At 54.0% G+C, this 21,112-nt stretch overlaps 1 protein-coding gene across 10 annotated transcripts in view; it reads right to left on the bottom strand.

Annotated features, from left to right (window-relative positions):
* TNS3 (tensin 3) overlaps positions 1–21,112 on the bottom strand; it is a 233,158-nt gene that overhangs the window by 58,232 nt on the left and 153,814 nt on the right. For all 10 annotated transcript variants that reach the window (XM_061198352.1, XM_061198346.1, XM_061198351.1 and 7 more), the window contains one exon: positions 17,030–18,289. In XM_061198352.1, the coding sequence (XP_061054335.1) occupies positions 17,030–18,289 (1,260 nt within the window). The remainder of the gene's footprint in view (positions 1–17,029; positions 18,290–21,112) is intronic.

The raw sequence follows: 21,112 nt of genomic DNA, 5'->3' as shown, positions 1-21,112 counted from the left end.
CGACCAGGCTGGGTGTGACCTACAGCATGCCAGAGCTGTCTGCGAGCCCTGTCTGCCCGCCCCAGTCGGGGCCAGAGTGGCCTGAAGGCCACACCACCTGCAGAGCTTCAGGGCTGAGTGAGGACCCTGCACGTGACACCTTGGTTCTTAACAGCGAGGAATCCTGGGGGGAAAAAAAAGCTTAATTCAAGCACCAACAGTCGGCATTCGCTGTCCCACTGTCCAGTGCAAGAAATGTCACAGATTCTCAGCCCTGCTCCAACCAGCTAAGACTCACTTTATGGGGGATGGGGGAGGGGTCGGGGGCTGCAATCCACCTGTGGAATCTCACGACTGGTGGTTTGGGAAACCTGCTGCAGGCTATTAGGATGGCAATGTTTCTAACGATGATGTCCTCTGAAAATTCAGACGTGTTAAGGGTTTCCCCTACAGTTCAGATTTAAGCTATGTAATCCCTACTGTGACGGTCACGATGACACTGCATTTAAAAGTGGGGTTTAAATTACCAATGCGCACGTGGCTCATCTGGAGAGACTCTGCCCACGGCTGTGAACACGCTGTCACGTGAGCACCCCGGCAAGCCTCGTGCCCCTCCCTCTGCAGGGCCTTTCAGAAGCTTCGTGGAATTCAAAGGCTGCTGCCTGAAGGGAGCTCCGTCCACAGACAGAGAACGCTCAACAGCTGTGTCCAGTGAGGAGAGGAGTGGGACTCCTTCGAGGGCGCCCCCCCCAAACCCTCCAGCTTCCCGAGGGTCCCTTCCTTGGACAGAGGCCAGCCGGGCACAGCCCTCCGTGTCACACAGGAGGACATCTGCTCAGTGCCATTCAGCTGGTGACCCAGCGGGCGAGATCTAAACCCAGTCTCCGAGTGGCCGGCCCCTCCCAGAATCCTTCCACCCCTCCTGACATCCTCCCTCCGTTTCCAACAGCTGCCCGCTAAGACCCGGCCTGGAGGGGCGAGGGGAGAGGGCACTAGGATTTGGGATTTGGAGGCTCACGTCCACCCTCACCAGCTGGGGGATCAGCTGCAGGAACCCCTCCAGCCCCCGTTTCATTATGTGAAAAATGAGCACAATGCTTGCCCCCTTTTCTCCCCTGCAGAGAAAAACTGGGGTGAGGATGAAATGAAACGCGTTTAACACAGGCACACTGACACAGCGCCACCGCCATCCTGTGGCCCTCTTCCTGCTCCCTCCATGAGACCGGCGCTGCAGGACTGGCCCCTGACTGCCACAGACCTGCCCCTGGATGGGCATCTGGAGCCACCGAGGGAGGGGGAGCCGGGAGGTGTGAGGCCGCAGGGAGAGGCTGGCCCCCCCGGAGGATCGGGGCCCAGGCACGGGCTCGCGTGCTGTCACCTGGGCAACAAAGGTGCAGAGTGGGGACAGACGGGGCCCATGCGAGCCTGGCTGCCCTGAGAGCTGGGGGAGTGCCAGCGCCCTCCTCCAAGGCTGCAGGGATTACACAGAGCACGGAGCATCTCATCCAAAGAAACACCTCCACCCAAATCGCGCACTGGGTGCTCAGTGGCCCTTTAACTGACACCTGCAGCCCATCACAGCCAAGAGATCCAGAGCCCGCACTGCTCCAAAGCCTTCCGGACAAGGGATCTGGGGACGGGAAGACAGCTTCTGTTCAACATGCAGGATAATAAATGGTGTTTTGTGGAAACAACACATTGCCATCACTCCAACACGCTGTGTGGCATGAAGCCCCAGAAAGGTGTGGAGAGTGTGGGTATGCTCCCCGACTTCAATGCCCCGTGACCTCAGCCCTGACCTTTGAACCAGAGGGTTTCAGGAACTGAGGCCCCATTCCGTGGATGGCCCTGCGTATAAAAACCAGCCAGCACAGCCTCGAGGATGTACTGCAAAGGCCCGGCTATAAAAACATGTCCAGGTGGCACTAGGGCCCAAGAGGGAATATGCAGAACTGAGAAGGGAGTTCCAGAGAAGGAAACTTAGATTTTTTTCCTTTTAATTGAAGTATAGTTTACAACGTTATGTTAACTAGACTTTTAAAACCTCTCTTCAGGTTTCCTGTAATAGTCTAGTTTCAGAGTAGCCAGGGAACTCAGTCTGTCATTTTAGCTGATTCGGAGCCACATGTGGCCTCAGTCCTGGGCTTCCTCCAGATGAGGCCCTGAGACAGCGTCCGTAAGTGGCCCCAGAAATGTCCTTATGGAATACAGAGGTCTGTAACCATTTCCTGATGTTCTCTCTCTCAGGCACAAATGAAGATAACACATAGACTTTTCTTCACTTAAAAATCTCTCCTGTAAGGTGTTCTTTGTATCAAATACCACCTCAAGCGCCTTCACTGAACCTAAGTAATAGGGCATGTGGTTCAGCAGTTAGGGGTTTCATTCTTCAATAATCATGGATCAATACTTCACCGCTTCCCGGCCTGCAAGAGTGTGGTCACAGGCGGCCACTGAGGGTCTATGCCAGGACGGGCCTGGCCAACGTGGAGAGCAGGGGTCGGGGCATGCACACAAGCTCCACAGGGGACCCCGTTTCCAGGCTGTGACCTACACAGAGCATCGCTCTCCCCGCAGAGTGTCTTCCCTTCCCAAAGAGGCAAAGATACAGGCACCACGGTCATCAGAGGCTAGGCCTCCGCAGGCGACAGACCCTGCCCTCCTATCAGAGTGCAGTGTAGACAGGAGGGTCCCCAGCACCATCCCGACCCCAGGGTGATGCTCCTGGAGAAACGAGGAGGGGTGCACGACACAGCCGCGGCGCCGGGGTGTGCCCGCATGTGCCCACCTCTGCCCGGGAGGAAAGCGGGAAGCAGAGCCAGGCTGCCTCACAACCGCCAGGCGGCGTACTGCGTCGTTTCTGCCGAAGAGGAAAATGGGGTCTCGGGTTGAGACCTGCCCTATCCCACACAGCAAGCTACAGATAGGGGTGTGGTACCCCGCGGAGCTGACTAAAAACCCCCCACTGCACACTCCACTCCCCCAGGGCTGCTTGTCATCGCCCACCAGTGCCAAGCGAGGGGCGGGTCAGCCAGGAGGTGACACTGTCCCCTCCCACCTCAAAAAGCCTGCTCAGTGCAGACGGTGGCCCACAGGCCTGGGAGGCACGGCCCACCCACACAGACAAGTGGTGCTGTCGGCACCTCCATGATTAATAATAGCTAACGCGGATGATGGAAGGGACACCGGCTGAGATCGGGGACCCTTCCTTCGCCCATGTGCCAAGGGGCAGTTGACGCCCGCTTTGCTTCTCAAATCCTTCTACCCCTCAAGTGAATTTCAGATTAACAATGGCTTATTCCTTACAATCTCTGGAAAAGCCCCCTTTGGCATTTGAGTAAAAACACTGGCTGGGGGTGTAGTTCCCAGAGCAGGTGAGCACAGAGCAGCCTGGACCAAAGGTAGGAGGAGGAGGGTTTTAAAGGCCTTCCTGTCCGAGAATTGTTGGCCTGACGGTGGAAGTGGGGCTGGGCAAAGGGCATCTGACCCCAGGCCCACCCGCTGGCAGACGCCGGCTCCCAGGCCCGCTCGGGCAGGCCGCCTCTGGCCAAGCGCGGAGCAGTTCTGCCTCTGTGCCCACCGGACGGTCCGACAGACGTCTCGGGGATGAAATGAGGACAACCGTCACCACTGAGTCTGGTCCAGGCTCAATGACATAATGCAGCAAAAGCCAGTGCAGGACACAAGCCCACAGCAAGAACCAAATGTGGAAACTGCAGCCACCAAACACGCCAGTGGAAGATTCATGCAGCCACTGAAAATCCTGTTTGATGGAATGTGAAGGGAGAAAACATGCTAAAACATTACGTGAAAAAGAGCAGCGTGGAAAAGTGAGCATGTGGCAGTATATCTGTGAATTCATTTTGATTTTTAAAAATAAGAAAATGTACCAAAATGTTCACAAGAGGCCGTCTCTGGGTCGTGGAATTCTGGGCACTGTGAATAGTTTTTTAAAAAACATCTATTAGGTTGGCCAAAAAGTTCGTTTGGGTTCTTCCGTAAGATGTTACGGGAAACCGGAACGAACTTTTTGGCCAACCCAATATATCTTCCGAAGTTTTCACTAATAATAGGTCTTACTTTTAAAATCAGGAAAACAAGATCCAGATCATCTTTAAGAAGAATAAGTTTTCTTTACATTTTGTAGAACTCCGAGTTGACCTCACAGATGTTCCCAAGTTCTTCTCTACTAGTTCTAATTCTAGTAGAACTAACTCTGTAGTAGTACAGGCACACCTCATTTTACTGCACTTCGCAGATACTGTTTTTTACAAATGGAAGGTTTGTGTCAATCCTGCATCAAGCAAGTCTATCGGCACCATTTTTCCACGGCATTTGTTCACTTCGTGTCTCTGTGTCACATTTTGGTAATTCTCACAATACTTGAAACTTTTTCATTATTATTATATTTGCTATGGTAACTTGTAATCAGTGGTCTATGATATTACTACTGTAATTACTTTTTTTGTTTTGTATTTTGAAATTAAGGTATGTATACTTTTTTTTTTAGACATAATGCTATTGTACACTTAATAGACTACAGTATAGTATAAACATAACTTTTATACGCACTGGGAAACCAGAAAAATCTGAGTCACTTTATTGAGGCGATATTTGCTTTATGACGATGGTCTGGAGCCCAACCTGCAACATGCCTGAGGTCTGTGCCTGTATTTAGTTTCTATGTGAAGATCCACAAACACAAACGTGTTTGGTGTTTGATTAACCTATCATTCTGACAAGTCCGCCGTGTGTGGTGGCTGGATCTTCTCATCAGAGACAGAGACAACCCTATGGGAGGTGGCTTTCTGCACCAATAAGCTCACAGAGCTGTACAAGTTACCTTAACTTAAAGAGAGCAGGACTAGGGTGTCCGCGAGGTTGGGACGTGAGCACCGCTGGGCGGGGGCCCACACCCCTTGGGTCATCCAACAATGGCCGGATGCAGGCTGCCCACCCTCCCAAGGGAAGGCCTTGATTCCATTTCACTTGACGAGTTGAACTGTATTCCAGAATCCACTCCATAAATCCGGCCATGACCACATTTTTCCTTTTCAGTAGAGAAATCAGATCCAAGAAAAGAGGAAGAAGGAGACTGAATGAAAGCAGGACAGAGTCGCTGCACTAAAGCCCTGTGCCTGTGCCGGCTGGGACCCTGCAGGTGGCTCGGCAAACTGCCCCCTCCCGCGGGCCTTCCTCAGGCAAAGGGCAGCTGGAGGCGGTGCCCCTGCCTCTGCTCTGCTCGGCCCAGGTGCGGCCACTAGAAAACGCCCCAGGACACCACCACGCTCCAAGTCACAGAAGCGGTAGGGTTCAGTGCAGAAACCATGGCAACCTAGGACCACAGAGTTACCAACAATCTCCAGTGACCCGCACGTCCCCGCACGAGCCCCGCTCACACTCTCAGCCGTGGTCTCCGTGGAGGGTCGGTGCGGGGGCAGCTCTTCCTGTACAGAATGCTGCCTGCCAGTCTCGTCCTCGGGGTCTGCTTTTTTCCACCAACACGTGGCATTGTGACGTGGTCTGCAATGGCCACACAACCAGACACGGCCCCCTCCTGGCCAGTCCCTATGCTGGTCTTCAGACCACTCTCCTTTCCTCCTGCCACCGGACACGATGCACTCCAGGCCTCGGGACCCACCTACCCACGCCGGAAAGGGGGGCGGGTGTCCCCAGGTGTTCCCCTCATTGCCACTCCCAAAGACCTGAGAATCTCAGCATTTTAACAATTCACTTTACTCACAGGTGGAGCTGGGGTCAAGGACACGTGCTGGGCCTGAGGGCATCCGGCTTTTTGAGGCGCTGCCTCAGCCCAAGCCAGGCTTGGGGGGTGGGGCTGAGCTTCCCTATGGGACGTAGGAGCTCGCTGAGCCTGAGAGACAAGCAAGGCTTGGTCATTCAGTCATGCGGGCCACTCGTAGGGATGGAGCCCTGCTGAGATCGGGGCCGGGCACTGCAACCTTACACGGGTCACCATAAGAAAGTGGCATGGGGTCAGTGCGGGAACGTTCGGGGGTGCTGAGGACAGAGCAGGAGAGCCAGTCCTCATACAGGGGCACCCGGATGCCCCCACTGAGCCCTGGAGAAGTGGGGTTTTCAGGCCAAGACTGCGGGGTGCCCGTCAAGCACTTAGCACCTAGCACTGAACTCAGCCTAATTAGGGAGGTGGGTGGCACTGTGGTCGCCAATTCACCCCTGAGCCAACAGAGGTGCAAGCGGCGACTTTCTCAGACAACTAGAAAACTGTAAAAATACTAGAAAACTGGATCTTACAAAGCCAGGAGCCCCTTGGCTACTCTGCACCGAAATACAGTGAACTCCCAATTATGTAACAGAGTGCAGACACATGGTCGTAGGTAACTCAGAGCACACTTGTATTTTCCTTGCACTGTGCTAGGGCAGATTCAGATTTATCCGGGCGACTATCTGATCCTATTTAAAGAGGAACTTGAGAAGCAGCGAGGTGGGGTCATAGCACCCACTCTGCCTGCCCAAATAAGGCTTGCACCTACGGTAGGGCCAGCACAGGGAGTCATTGCCCAGACCTCTGGCACAGGACACCCGCCTGTCCTGGAAGTTCTACAGCAGGGGGAAGCTCTCCTGCCTCACCACACAGTGGGTCAGCCTCCAGGTGACTGGGACACGGGCCCAAGATGAAACACGAATGTGAAAGTGATTCTCAAACGTGGCCGCACATCAGAATCACACTAAAAATGCTGACTCTCAGGCCTCACCCCTTACCTGTGAAGTCACAACCTGCGGGAGTGAGGCCCAGGTGTCAGCATTTTTTTTAAACTCCCACGTTTCCAATACACAGACAAGCTCGAGAACCAGGGCTGGTCTCAACCCTGGATTCACACTGGAGTTACACAAGTGGGGAGCATTTAGAAGAATTCTGACCCCCGAGCCACGACCCAGGCCAATTCAACCAGACCTTCTGGAGGCGGAAGCTGTGTGGCCACTCTCAGCACCTGCGTTTTGTCAAGTTCCCGGGTGAGTGCACTGTGCAGCCAGGTGGCCAACGCCTGCTCTGACAAGGAGGTGGAAATTCATGAGCTCCTAGAACATGACCTTCATCTTCTATCTGGGCCACTGCAAGGTGAAGCACCCTTAAGCTATTTATTTATCTTTATACGATCATATAAGAATGAAGCCTGCATCATCAAGGCTTGCATGGATGGGTTCTGGAAACTCCCTCGAATTCCTAGGAGCAAAAACAATCACCAAGGATTCGTTTGGATTACTTGGCTCCAGAGTTAGTTTGAGGCCTCCTGACTTCAGCTCATTCAAATAAACATGTGCATCCTCTACAGAGAGAGTGGAAAAGGGAAAATGACAACAAAAAGCCCAAACACTCTTCCCAGCTTAAATGTTCCCAGGATGATTTAAGGAGATTTTCCTCCCTTAAGCTGAAATAGGGATTGATTCACCGGCAGGGTATATTCTTGAAGAGCTGGGTGACACCTGTTGGAAATCCCTAGTCAGAATGCAGAATGATGTTGAAGACCTCAGCAGGAGCAGTCGTTCCCTCTGGGGTGCCCTGTCTGACCCGACCGACCCCAGAGCCTTAGGAAAGCGTACAGGAACGAGACCAGCGGGCTCCAGCAAAAGCACACCAAGAGGCCGAGTAAAAAAGCCTACCTTTTGGATTGCGAAAGTGAAAACCCTTTCCACTGGGGAACTCCAAAGTGCTTGGTTAGGTGGTAGCATCTCCTCTAGAATGACATATTTAAAAGGGAAATGATTGTGCCCAAAAAGCTAGGAAGCATACCCTTCTACTATAAGAAATTTCAGGAATACGCTCAGGTTTTACTCAAAGTAAGCTTGTAATTTAAAGCACAGATGTAAAAAGCCTCACAGCAACCAAAAGGCAAGGAAGGTCACTACTGGCCTCCGGGGGTCTCCAAGGCGGACTTTCAAACATCTGAGGGGGCAGCTCCTTGGCAAGGTAGCAAAAGAATTGCCACGTGGCCCAGCAGTTCCACTTCTGGGTATTACCCCAAAGAACTGAAAACCGGGGTTCAAACGAATGCTTGCACGTGAACGTTCAGGGCAGCTCTATTCACAATCACCAAAAGGTCACCATCCAGCGATGACTGGATAAGTGCAGTGTGGGCTGTCCATGCAGTCGAATATCACTCAGCCTTAAAGCCTGCAAAACCTTATGCTGAGTGAAAGAGGCCCGACTCAAAAGGCCACATATCATACGATCCCATTTATGTGAAATGTCCAGAAGAGGCGAATCCCTAGAGACAGAAAACAGATTAGGGGCTGCCAGGGGCTGGGGGAGAGTGGAATGGGGGTGACTGACCATGGGTACAGATTTCCTTTTGAAATAACAAAAGTGCTCTGGAGCTAGACAGTGGTAATGGTTGTACAACATTGTGAAGGTACTTAATGCCACTTAATTGTACATTTTTAAATGGTTAAAATGGTAAATTTTACATTAGGTGCATTTTTCCCCAGTAAAAAAGATCTGAGGGGGTGATTTCTGTTTCCTAGGCTGGCCTGCCCAAGGGTTTTCACCTTGAGATGCACGTTATTTTATTTTAAATTGCTTTCTTTTTATTTATCCTTTTAACACGAGTGTTAGGGTGTTACATAGGTTTTTTAAAATTATGTGTTTAAGTAGTTTGCATCAGCTATGACTGATTTCAGGGTAGTGAAGATGGCATCAGAAAACAGATGTTCTAAAAACAGAACCATGGGCTTGAGGGGTTGAGAACCACAGCTGCAGGCTGGCCCAGGTGGTCCAGAGCAGGCAGGAGAGGCCGTAACTTCAGGCCTCTCAGGGACGTCGGGAGACGCCCGTCAAGGTGACCACATGGGGCACCCGTATCTGCCTGTTTGTGTGGTGAGGGTCGCTGCAGCAAAAGGAACTGATTCATCAACTCTCAGATTTATAATGTGCCTTTTTTTTTTTAATTTATTGATTTTTATTTTTGGCTGCACTGGGTCTTCATTGCTGCTGCACGGGCTTCCTGTAGTTGCGGCAAGCAGGGGCTGCTCTTCGTGGCAGTGTGCAGGCTTCTCTTGTTGCAGAGCATGGCCTCTAGGCGCATGGGCTTCAGTAGTTGTGGCACGTGGGCTTCAGTAGTTGTGGCGCACAGGCTCCGTAGTTGTGGCTCGCGGGCTCTAGAGCGCAGGCTCAGTAGTTGCGGCGCACGGGCTTAGTTGCTCCACAGCATGTGGGATCTTCCCGGACCAGGGCTCGAACCAGTGTCCCCTGCATTGGCAGGCGGATTCTTAACCACTGAGCCGCCAGGGAAGCCCTATAATGTGCTTTTATGCAATGAAAGAAAGTAGTTGCAACAACAGCTTCCAGCAGTGACCGTGCATTTCTCACTCTGAAGTCTTTTCCAAACTAGAAGCATGCAGAGCTCCCCGCAGCGCAACAAGCTGACTCCATCACTAAATGTGCGCTTGCGGGCATCGGTCCATCCACCGCTATTCACGGTCCTAAAGCATCAGTTTGAAGGGGCCTGACCCGTCCTGACCCCTGGGCAGGAACCTCTTTTTTGGGGTCTCTCATGGCACATGAATACCCTGCCTGCCGTTCACCTCCAGTGACAGGACCTCACTGGTGAAGAAAGCCCAGTTTCACCTGTGGCAGAAAACGGAGAGCAAGAGTCCTTCACAGGAACATCACCAGAAGCCCTTGGCCTGGGCTCACTGGCCCTCGCTCCACAGTCTCCTTTATCCTGGTTCCCTGGTGGGCCTGGGTAGGAGGAAGTCCGCCCCCCGCACTGTAATTCTTGGTTCCTCCTGTTTTCCAGGAGCTCATGACTGGGGTGGGGGGGTGATGGAAAAGCAAAGGCACAGTCAGAGGCCAGTGTTGTCCAGGGAGATGGGGGGAGCCCTGGGCACATGGGGAAGGGACAGTAGTCGGGGAAGCATTTCAGAGAGAATGTGACCTATGACAATCCAGAGAGCCCCTGACAGGTGGAGGCCACTGAATGAGAGGCCAGGCCTCCTCGGGCTCCCTGAAGGAAGCACTGTGCCCCGTGGTCCCACCCGCCCGCTCCTGTGTGTCCCGAGGGCAGGAGGCGTCGTGCAGCTGTACTGAGACTGGTCGGCATTAAACACAGCCTGAAACCACACGCTCTAACTCAGGTTCAAAACAGCATCCAGAGTCGTCATGGCGACACCGATGGGATCCCGCGTGCCTTTGTTCACCGCCTGGCTCAGTGGGTACAGGCCTGGCTGGGCAGCTGAGAGGCACAGGGGGTTTCAATGGACAGTGAGAGGGCAGGTGTGAAGTGAGAGTTAAATTAGCCGAGCTCAGGGGCCATGATCAGAGCGGGCAGCCAGAAACTCTAACCGCGAGCCCCTTCCAGACGGTGTGATCGGGACCCCATGCATGGAAGGAGGGAGGGGAAAGGGAGGGAAGTGGCGGCAGGGAGACAGCATCAGGCAGACACCCACAGAGGAGTCCATGACTTTGAGAGACTCCAAGGGATGCAAAGATGCATACACAAAGCAGATCAATTAAGAAATTATTCTAGGCTTTAAAAATGTACTCGCTTTCTTTGTGTTAAAAAACACATAGCATTACGTTTACCACCCTGACCATTTTTAAGTGCACGGTTCAATGATGTTAAGCATATTAAGATTGTTCGCAACAGATCTCTGTAACTTTCTCATCTCGCAATACTGAATGCAAAATGACTCAGCTGAAGGGGTATGGACACATTTCCTTAAGCTCTACTCTGCTAGAGCTTTTCAGACGACATGAGTGAACCCAAACCCAGACTGCATTAGACTTGTGAGCTAACACCCGCCATCTAAAGGTTTTTCTATGGCCAGGCCACCCTCACCGTTTGAAACCCACCGAAAGAGAACCAAAACGTAGTTCCAGTGAGTTCGCACTTTGTGTTTCCCAGAGGAAACCAGTGGAGATCATCCTTCACTCTCTTATTACTGAGGTCGCCTGCAGCTGCCAAGGGTGGGACAAGCCCTCTCCTGCCAAGGACACAGAGCGGCTGGTCCCACACGCTCTGCTGCCGGCTCCTGCAGGGACGCCAGGGCCTGCCGCCTGGACACAGGAGCACCCCCTGACCTGAAAACAGTCATCTTGCCTTGGAAGGGCGACGAGGAAAGGCCTGAGGGTGGAGAGAAAAGACCTGAGCCCTCGCTCTTTGCTCACCACGGCCCCAGACCACAGTCTGCAGCAGGTTCTGACCCTGATCAGGGACCCTCTTCCCGGAAATGCCTAAGAACTAACACAGGCTGGCCACGCAGGAAGAGCCCACGGGCCAAGTCTGAGCCTGAGTCACCCACCCTCTCTGACCTCAAGCTTCCTCTCTGTGACTGGACGTCATCCTCCATCTCATTCGACCAGAGCAACCAGTAGTGCCTCGAGCACGGGCGATCCTGGTGGAGACTTCTTGCTTTTGTGAAGCCCAGCTCCTCTGGAAGCACGGGGGCTGCCCCAGAGCCTCAGAGGTGGAGGAGGAGCCTCGCAGCACCTGGCCGGGGTCCACGGCAGGCCTGAATCCTGCTGCCGTGCGTGACGCCGGGGTCAGCCCGAGATGCCTTTCCCCAGCCGTCAGCACCTGCGGCCTCGGGGAACAGAGGAAATCCTGAGGGCAGGCATTCTGTCTCATGGCGGACGTGGTCAGGGTCCACGCTCACCCCTTCTCCCCTCTTCTCCGTGCACCTGGATTCCCGGTCCTCGAACACACCTGCACTTCCGCACACCTGGGCCCTGCCTCTCCCCAGCACCTGCACAGCCTCCACGGAACTTCCTCCTGGAAAGGCCCCGCTCTCTTCTCCCCGATGCTCCTGGCTCTCCTGTCGTGCCCCTGTGGGCTCGTGCCGCTGCGGCTCCCGCCCGCGCTCTGGGACCCTACACTCACGGTGTGGACCCACGGCTGAGGATCTCAGGTTCTCACACTGGATCCCTTTGGTTTGGGTTTAACATATAATATTTTTTTTAATAAATTTATTTATTTATTTGTTTTTATTTTTGGCTGTATTGGGTCTCTGTTGCTGCACGCGGGCTTTCTCTAGTTGCGGTGAGCAGGGGCTACTCTTCGTTGCGGTGCGCAGGCTTCTCATTGCGGTGGCTTCTCTTGTTGTGGAGCACAGGCTCTAGGCGTGAGGGCTCAGTAGTTGTGGCTCACGGGCTCTAGAGCGCAGGCTCAGTAGTTGCGGCGCACGGGCTTAGTTGCTCCGCGACATGTGGGATCTTCCCGGACCAGGGCTCGAACCCGTGTCCCCTGCATTGGCAGGCGGATTCTTAACCACTGTGCCACTAGGGAAGCCCCTTTAACAAATAATTTAAATTGACAGGCTTTGCACTATCAATTACTGAAAGTTGATTCTCATTGTGAATTTCCTTCAGCATAAATGAGCCCTCTGACACGGGCGGGCACTCATGCAGGGTGTCTGTGTCTGCAGAGGCACACGAGGAGCTCTGGCACAGTGTCCTAGTGCCATCTGCCAGCAGAACACGGGGTCTGCCAGGGTCCGACAATTGTGGGCTGGGGGTTGATGTACCACGAATAAAATATTTTGACAACAGGAAACAAGGAGCCCATAGGTATGAGGAAAACACAGCTGGCTTCCTGCCATCCAGGGAATCATAAACTTCACAGATTGAGTTATTTCTTTTGTTACCTGGGTACTATCAGTTGAAATCTCCCCTCATTTAAAAAATGTGATCCAAGAAACCCACCGTTGAGCAGGGCTGCAGTACAGCTGGGCGACCTGGGGGCTGGGGCAGCATGAGGCCACAGCAGCGCCCAGATGGGCTGTGGCTGAAGCACGGTCTGGTGTCAGCCCAGAGCAGGGGAGCTGCAGAGGTGCTGAGTGCCTACAGGGAGTGAAATGCCTCCACATCTCACCCCGTTTTACAAGGTCTCCCAGGGCTTTCTGAGACCCCACCTCTGGGGGCCACTCTCGCCTCATGGGTGGGGACTGGCGCCCCACACTGCCCGTGATAAACCTCGCTCAGGTCCCCGTGCCAATTCAGCAGAGACACATGGGTCTTTGGAGGGTCACCTGCATTCCCACCAGCACCAGATCCCCTCTATTTACAAACATTCCCACGTGTCAGGAAACAAAATGAGTAAGTCACTGGCACTGCCCTCCAGGGGTTTCGATCTGGTGGCAAAAACTGAGTTTAGTGGAATAAGGGCTCAGCCATGAGATGCATAGTGAGACAGATGGAGGCTGTTTACACATTATGGTGGGCATGAAGGTCAGGGGTGATGCAGACAAGCTTCAACATAACACCTAGAACGGGGCAGGAGCTGTGTGGCAGTGCTCACTATCATCTTTACCATCGCCATCACCATCACCACCATCACCACCATCATCATCATCATCATCATCACCATCACCACCACCATCACCACCATCATCATCACCACCATCACCATCACCCTCACCACCATCATCACCCTCACCACCATCATCACCACCACCACCACCATCATCATCATCATCATCACTATCACCACCATCATTATCCCTACCACCACCACCATCCTCACCATTATTATTATTGTGCTGATAGCAAGTAGACTTTCTCAGAAAATGCTTAGCCTTCACATATAATTTTCGTCTCAGATATAACCAGAGCCACAGTGGGCATGCTGCTGCCTGCAGAGCTGGTGCAATGTGAGCTGTGCGGGACATGCAGCAGTCTCCAGAAGGAGCTCCAGGTAATACCATTCCCAACTCTCTACCACCAGATAACTGGTGGTCTTTCTCATAGTCAGGACATGATCTGCAAAGAGTGATGGATTTCACTAACTTCAGGATGCTGAGGCCTCTGTGACAAACCTTTATTTACAGCCAGAATTAAGACACTGTGCAGCAGTCAGCATCTGGGGGCAAGATGCAAGGCAGGTCAGGGAGGGTCTCATGTAGAAGATACAGCATCTTAGAACTTTCTGGCCTACTTCCCATTTGTGTGCAAGACTTGAGGCCACTCTGGTCAGATATTGCCCCACATCAATAGGGCTGAGCCTCAGGCACACAGACATGGGACAATGCATCTGTGGGGTGACAGCCACCATCCTGGGAATGTCATGGAGCCTTTCAGATTCATCGTCCCCTTCCTACTCAGCATGGTAAAACCGAGAGCCACATGTGGACCAGCTCAACTCGGCAGCCCTGGCCTCCCCCATCTAGGGGATGGATGTGTGCTGGGGATCTGGAACATCTTCCAAGCACAGGTTTCCAGCATCCCCAAACCTTCTGAAATGTTCCACAGCTCAGAATCAGTTGGTTAGTTGTACACTTTTATGACTTTCCTTGCCATCTAGTGATTTTTTTTCTGTTGCTGGCTGATCTAGCTTTTTGCAACCAAGAGATGTAAATACTGACATTTAAATATTAAAATCAAATGGGTTCCAGTGTCCTCTATACCAGCCAGGGAGGGAAGGAAGTTCTCTCTCCACCTCAATTCAAGTGGCCGAAAGCTACAGACGTGCACATTCTTTTGATGAGATTTCTATCAATACAAGATGTCCTGGAGTGAGAGCCAGAAGTCTGCATGCAGGCTGTTCTGAGAACCCTTTACACTGTCCAGATCCTTTTCATCAATGTAGTGCAAGTCTGAAAGGCACTACACTTCCCGGCTTGGCACTTTCCTAAAACAGGAGCTGACTCTGGAGTTGAAAGCCAAGCTCCGGGTTAGAAGGCCAGTCCTCGTGCTGTGAGCTATGAGCTGCCCCGCTGGCAGGTGTTCATCGCTGCTCAGGCCTCCTACCAGAAGCTCACGTGCAAATTTCAGAAAGGTCTCTGACGATTAGCATCCACATTGCTTATACCTAATCTACTGACATCACCATAGTTTTAAAAGTATAAAAGAAAACCGGCAAATGCCTGAGGTTCCTATCAAACATGAATGGATTAATAAACACTCTGACTGAATTTGCATAATTAATAACCTAACGTGCTGAATTTTACGGGTCTGTTGAAATATTCAAGTCCTTTAATTTAAAAAATGTCACTATTTTTATACGACAAGGAACTAGAAAAGATCTAAAATCAAAATTAAAATTCCAATAATTACAGCGATGAGTTTATCAAGTAATTTAAGAACAGCTAACTAAAGGGTGGAGGAAATGAAGAGACTTTCTAACATCCCAGGCTCTATGTTTTATTGCTACAAGAATAAAGGAGAAGTCACTAGGGACTGAGTTCCATCAACTGGAAAACAAATGAACTAAAGGAGGCTGTCAGTCTGTAACCTGAGCCTTGGAATCCTTTTCCCCCTATACACTCGGATGCCTCCAACTGCTTCCAAATCTCAAAGGAGGTTTTAATCCAAAAAAAAGGTTTCTGGTTTTAATTTTTACAAGCAATTTCTTTTAAGTAGGTTTGGTGAGTTAAGAGACAGGATGCAGATAGCTTTGTTCCCAATGAAAACTTTTTTAAACTCAGAATCTCCTGAATGTGTCTGATTCAATGGATTCATACATCCAAATCCTTCCAACTATTTAGCTGCTACTATTACTACTGTTGTCCTACGGCTACACGGTAGAGTCTGATAATCTACTCCCAGGAGGCTCTTCCAGCTCCTTCCACCTCCAAGTTACTTACATCCAGGGGCACAGGTACTCAGGGAAGAGGGGATGTCACACACTTATGATCCAGGTACCCTACAGGGGCGTGCGGACCAGCACTTCCTGCACACTTCCACCAGCCGGGTATGTGACAGGGTTTCTTTTAACAGAGCGAACAGAAATTCAGAGACTACATCCTTAACCCAAAGTCACACAATCAGCCAAATGCACAGCTAAGCAGGACCAAGGTCTGCAAAACTCAGGTAACCCAGGCCATCTGGACCCGGGGGGGTCTGAAATCCACTCCATCTGACTGCAAAGCGGGCAGGGCCTCTGGGTGCAGCCACAGGGGCCAAATCCTGCTCTACTGCGAATGACCTATGTGACCTTGGGCGGGCCACTTCCTGACACCTCTGGAAACTCAACTGTAAGACAGGATCCGCCCCTGTAGCCGAGGGGGCCTAAGAAGATGAAAGGGCCCCGAGAACAATGCCAGCGGCAAGAGCGGCGCCCCTGACCCATCAGTATCCTGGCTCGGCACTCAGGGTCAGACTCGGGAGTAGGGGGAAGCGACAGAGCTCTTCCTCCGTCACCCCTCCTGTCTTTACTTCTAGAGGCAGGGCCTTTAGGGAACCAGCTGATGCCCCAGAGGTGGACGCACAGCAACACGCCGACGCGGGAGGGCCTGGCCTCACTCTCAGCCCCGAGGTGACCTCTGGGTCCTTGCAGCTCCACCCCTCCCTCCACCTCCCCAGACCTCAGCAGGCTTGGACGCCTGCCTTGGCCCCATCCACCTCCTCTGTGTGGAAGCTTCTAGACGGACACTCCATTCCTTGACCCGGACACCCCACCTCTGTCCCAGTGTCCCCGGCCTGCGGGGCATCCTCCCAGGCCGCCCTGGCCAGCTCTCCGGGGCCCCAAAGCCTCTGCTTCGCCAACATGGAGAGCCTGTCACAGGCTGGATCCCAACTCCCTGCCCCACGTCCACTCAGCCGTACACCCAGAGGCCACCTCTGTCCGCCACAGCTACCCCCAGCCTTCCCAGGTCTCGCAGGTGGGCAGGAAGGCCTGGCCCTGGCCTTGCACAGCCGTGCCCTAAGGGTGAGAGCCTGCACAGTGCCCACCTCCCGCCCAGTACAGCCCCCAGAGCTGCAGGGTGCACACAGGGACCCCCTCAGGGCCCGCGACGCTGCAGCCGGGCCTGGTGGCCGGGATTCCCACCGCGCCTCTCGGCCCCGACTCTCCGGAACCTGCCCCCCTGGCATCCCTCCCACTGCCCACCTCCAACCACCCACATGGCCCTGTCTCTCTAGCTCGCAGGCTGCTGCCCCACGGACAGCCTTCCCGCCCCCTGCGTGGCCAGCCAGGAGACAGCTTCGGCCTGTCCCCACGGGGCTGTGCCCAGGGCCCCAACTGTCCTCCTCATTCCCCTCCCCGGACTCTGCGTCGAGCCCGGCGCTCTCCCATAAACCCCTCTTCTGCAAAACACAGACCCAGGCAAGCATGCATCCCATGGAACACCAGCTCACCTTGCCTCGCGGGGGCCCTGCCAGGGCCTTCTGCCGTGTCCTGCAGGCGGCCACTCGCCCGCAGCCCACCTCCCACACCGTCTGGGGCCGCGGGGCCGTTGGCCTGGCTGCCCGGCATGTTCAGGTGGGTGGGGATGGGCTCAAAGGTGGGGTCCAGCTCCAAGATGAGCCTGTTGAGCTGCTCGATGGACTGGTCTATGTCCAGGGTGGGTGAGCCAGGGGAAGGGTCTGCGCTCAGCGCCGGGCCGCTACCGTTCACGACTCTGACATCTGGAACCCTGGGTGTGAACGCTGCTTTGCCGGGAGGGGGTCTCTGCGTGTCGGGGGGATGTGGCCCGGGGCCTATGCCCCTCTGGACGGCCACTCTGCTGCTGGCCCCCCGGGTAGGGGTGAGCGGGACCCTAGGCTGGGCCTGCGCCAGGCCGGAACCGTCAGCTGTGCCGCGGCCGCCGAGCCTGGCCTCCCCGTCGGGGGCGAAGCTGTACTGGTGAGCGGCCACCATCTGCTGCTGGCGCACCCAGGTCTGCGTGGAGTAGCTGCTCTGCCCGTAGGCCTGCGTCTGGGCGGGCACGGAGGGCTTCCTGAGCGCAGGCTGCGGCTGCTTGGGCTCGCGGCTCCCGAAAGCCTGTTCCCGCTCGTACGGGGGCTCCACAGCGAGGCCCAGATCTGGGGCCAGAGGGCCGTGCTGATCTTCGCCGGCAGTGCTGCTGAATCCATCAGACAGGAGGGAGTTCTGGCTGCTCTGGTGGCAGGTGAAGGGGCCCAGGTGGGCTGACTGGTGGCCCTCGGAGGAGGAGAGGGTCCCGATGCTGTCCACACTGTGCAGGTCGTGGCTGGGCATCTCGTCGTCCAGGATGTCCGTCTCTCGGTCCTTGGGGGTGCTGTCTCCGTTCACATGGACCTGGGCCGGTACGACATGGCGGGTCCCACTGTACTTGCTGCAAGCATCACTCATGTCCTTGAGGGGGCTTCCAGAATCTTCGAGACCAAAGCCACTGAGCAGCTGATCCAGCTCAGCCTTTTCTTGGGGGCTCAGGCCCCTCTTGGGCCCTGAAGCCAGGCGCTCCTCGGTCCTGTCGGTCCTCACCGAGGCCGTGGAGTGGCCCGAGTCACTGCTGACAGACAGGGTGTGGTCGCTGTGGTCTGGGCTGCTGGCGGCCGGGACAGTGGGGGACCCACCTGGGACACTGGCATCCGAGGCGCTCTTCTTTCTCACCTTGGCATAAAGGCTGCCGTCGACAGGGCCCTGCATGTGCAGCACTGGTGGGGAGAAAAGGAGAGACGGAGAGATGGATCGTAAGTCAAGGATGCAAGGGGGCTTCGGGCTCTTGGAACGGGCCTCTATACCTGTCTGAACACATAAATGGATTCACAGCAGACAACTCAGAATAATCAAGGCCAAAGACGCCTCTAGGGTCCCCAAATTCTACATACACTCCTGCGAAGCAAACGCCCACGAAAAACACTCTGAATAATCAAACATTTTCAGGCCCTGCATTGTTTCTACATTTTTATGCAAAGAGAACGGTCATTTAGAGCACCTCTGGGCTTCTCCACACTGGAGTCATCTTGCCTCGAGGGCTCACTGCTAATGGCGTCTTTAGTTTGAATGTTCAGCACAGCCGCTGCTCACAAATCTCCAAGACTCAAGAATGGATGGCGCCTATGACAGGAGAGAGCTTCTGACAACATCTATGAAGCATCCTCCAGGGATCTGGGTAACAGTCCTTGGTAAGCAGAACATCTGATTTAGGAGCCTGCTGTCCTCAACCTTCTGAGATCCACTGAAACCTAAATATGCAACTCAACGAAAAGAGAAAGCACAGGAACTCTTCCCGGGCCTGCCTTCCCGTTAGTGCAGCATCTTTGGGCCAAGAAGGTGTTGATAAAGGCACGGCAGGACCTCAGAACACAGAGGGGTAAGCACTGATCTCCACGCATCAGGACGGCCGAGAAAACAAAATTAGGCCTCAAATGCAGATGGGGAGAGCGCTCCTATTATTAATTACGGCCTTGGCTGCGGCAGTCACCACTCCCTGGCTCACAGCAAAGAGCTGGGAGGGCACCCAACAGCACAAGAGAGCTTGAGGTCAGCACCTCCCTCCCCCTCCATCCTCCTCTGCCTCCCTGTTTGCCCAACTGTGAAATTGCAGGCATACCACCACAGTAACGGAGCTGCAGAGGGCTTGACCCACGCTGTTTGGGGTCCTGGGAGCCACTGCATCCCAGCAGCAACTGGGCCTGGAGCCGCTCGGGAGGGACCCGGCTCGGCTCTGGCCCTGGTGGGCTGCGTGCACTCCACGATCAGCAGCTTTCGGCTTTTTTAAAAACGCCGGGGTGACACGCCAGGACAGAGATCTGTGGGGTATCTGGGGGTGCTGTGCTGAGAGCACGTGCGAGCCCGGCTTCCTTCTTATCTCAACTGTGCCCAAGAGGAAGAAGCGGGGCTAGAAGTGATGGGGGATGGCAAACAAACACCGGAGTGCAGGCCGGTACAAATCTCAGCGACCCTCACCTTAACGTAGCGCCTGGTGGGGAGGGCTGGGGGGGGGGAAATGATACATAAAATACGGTAAATAAACCAAGTCTTCAAGGTAGGCAACTGGTGACGTGAGCATCTAAGTCAGAGGCAGGAGCTGGATGCAGCTTCGGGGTAATTGGGGCAGGTGTCCATGACAGCTGGTGGTCACAGAGCACCTATCACGGGGTGTGCACTCAGCACATTTTCTCTAACTTTCTAGCATATTCCCCCTGTAAAGAAAAAGAATTGATGCTGAAAGAGCATCAGTAACTTGCCCAAGGTCAGGCAGCTGCTGGGAAGCCCAGGTGGGACCAGAACCCATGCTCTCTGGCTCTGCAGCCTGGGAGCCCCTGGCCGCCCGGGCCCTGCTTACGAAGAGGCGGCACTCGGTCATGACGCTCCGCGTGGGGTCAGCGAGTGACCCAAAGGTGCCAGGGGGAGGACCTGCTGCACCCAGCTTTGCACGGAATGAGCGCCCCCCAGTTACAGGGCACCTGCAAACGTCACCCCTACAACTGTGAAAGTGCAGAATCAGCCCATGTGTGAGCCACTAGGTCATCGTGCTTAGGACGCTGCTGGGCTCATGCAGAACGGCCCGTGGGTGAAGCGGGAGCTGGAACATCAGACAGACGCCAGTTCAAGTCCTGGCTCTACCCCAACCCGGCCTGGGGCCACCAACGCTGTGTTGGCCCAGCTGCACAACGAGGGTTTGGCTGTGCTCTACATGAAGTTCAAACACGGGCACTGAAAGTCACAGCACACAGATGAGAGTCCTTCTGGCCCTGAGGAAACACCAGTTTAACGTGGCTTCTGTGGGAGACCCTCTGTGGCCAGGAAAACTCAACTAAGGCAAGACCTGGGGCGCCAGGTGTTTCCCTTCCATGCTGCAGAGTAGCAGGAGAGCACACTCCGCCCTGCAAGAATCCAAGTCCCGCCAGAGCGGAGGGGAGGCCAGGACAGACAGCCAGCCACACAGCCAGCCGGTGGGGATTTCTAGAAACAGATGTCCACGCGTCCATGACTCAAGTCCTTCTCCCTGAATCTAAATGAAAACGGACTGGCGCAATGAGTTAAGGGGAAAAAAGGAAGCCAAGAAGGAGCTGTACAAAAATTCTTCTGATTTAAATCCAGGCAGTGCCCGTTAATCATTCTGAGTAGAACCCCATGGCGACCCCACATGAAGAACAGTCCATAAGGGCCTGCAGGAAACGGAACAGGACAGGATACTTACCCTTGGCTGCGAGTTACGAGTAATCCCATTCTTATTATTTTTATTAGGAGTAGAAATCTTAAAATAATAATAAACGCATTAAAAAACAGCCCGATTGTCACGGACTAAACACTGGCTCTGTGCGAGGCCGGGCGCTGAGCACTTCCGCCTCGGTCTCATGGGCTCTCAGAGCCGCTCAGGGAGTGTGGCGAGACACCACCGCAGATCCTTTGCTAAACGTCCTACACACACACAGGTGACTGTCTATGTCAGAAAATGTCCAATAAATGGTATATCTATAGGAAAAGGATACGAACCATCTCCGAGAACCCTCAAAGTCAGACTCGCCCAA

Source organism: Eubalaena glacialis, chromosome 8 (genome assembly GCF_028564815.1).
Source record: "Eubalaena glacialis isolate mEubGla1 chromosome 8, mEubGla1.1.hap2.+ XY, whole genome shotgun sequence".
In the NCBI taxonomy this organism is placed as follows: Eukaryota; Metazoa; Chordata; class Mammalia; order Artiodactyla; family Balaenidae; genus Eubalaena; species Eubalaena glacialis.
This window is presented reverse-complemented; position numbering and strand designations above follow the sequence as displayed.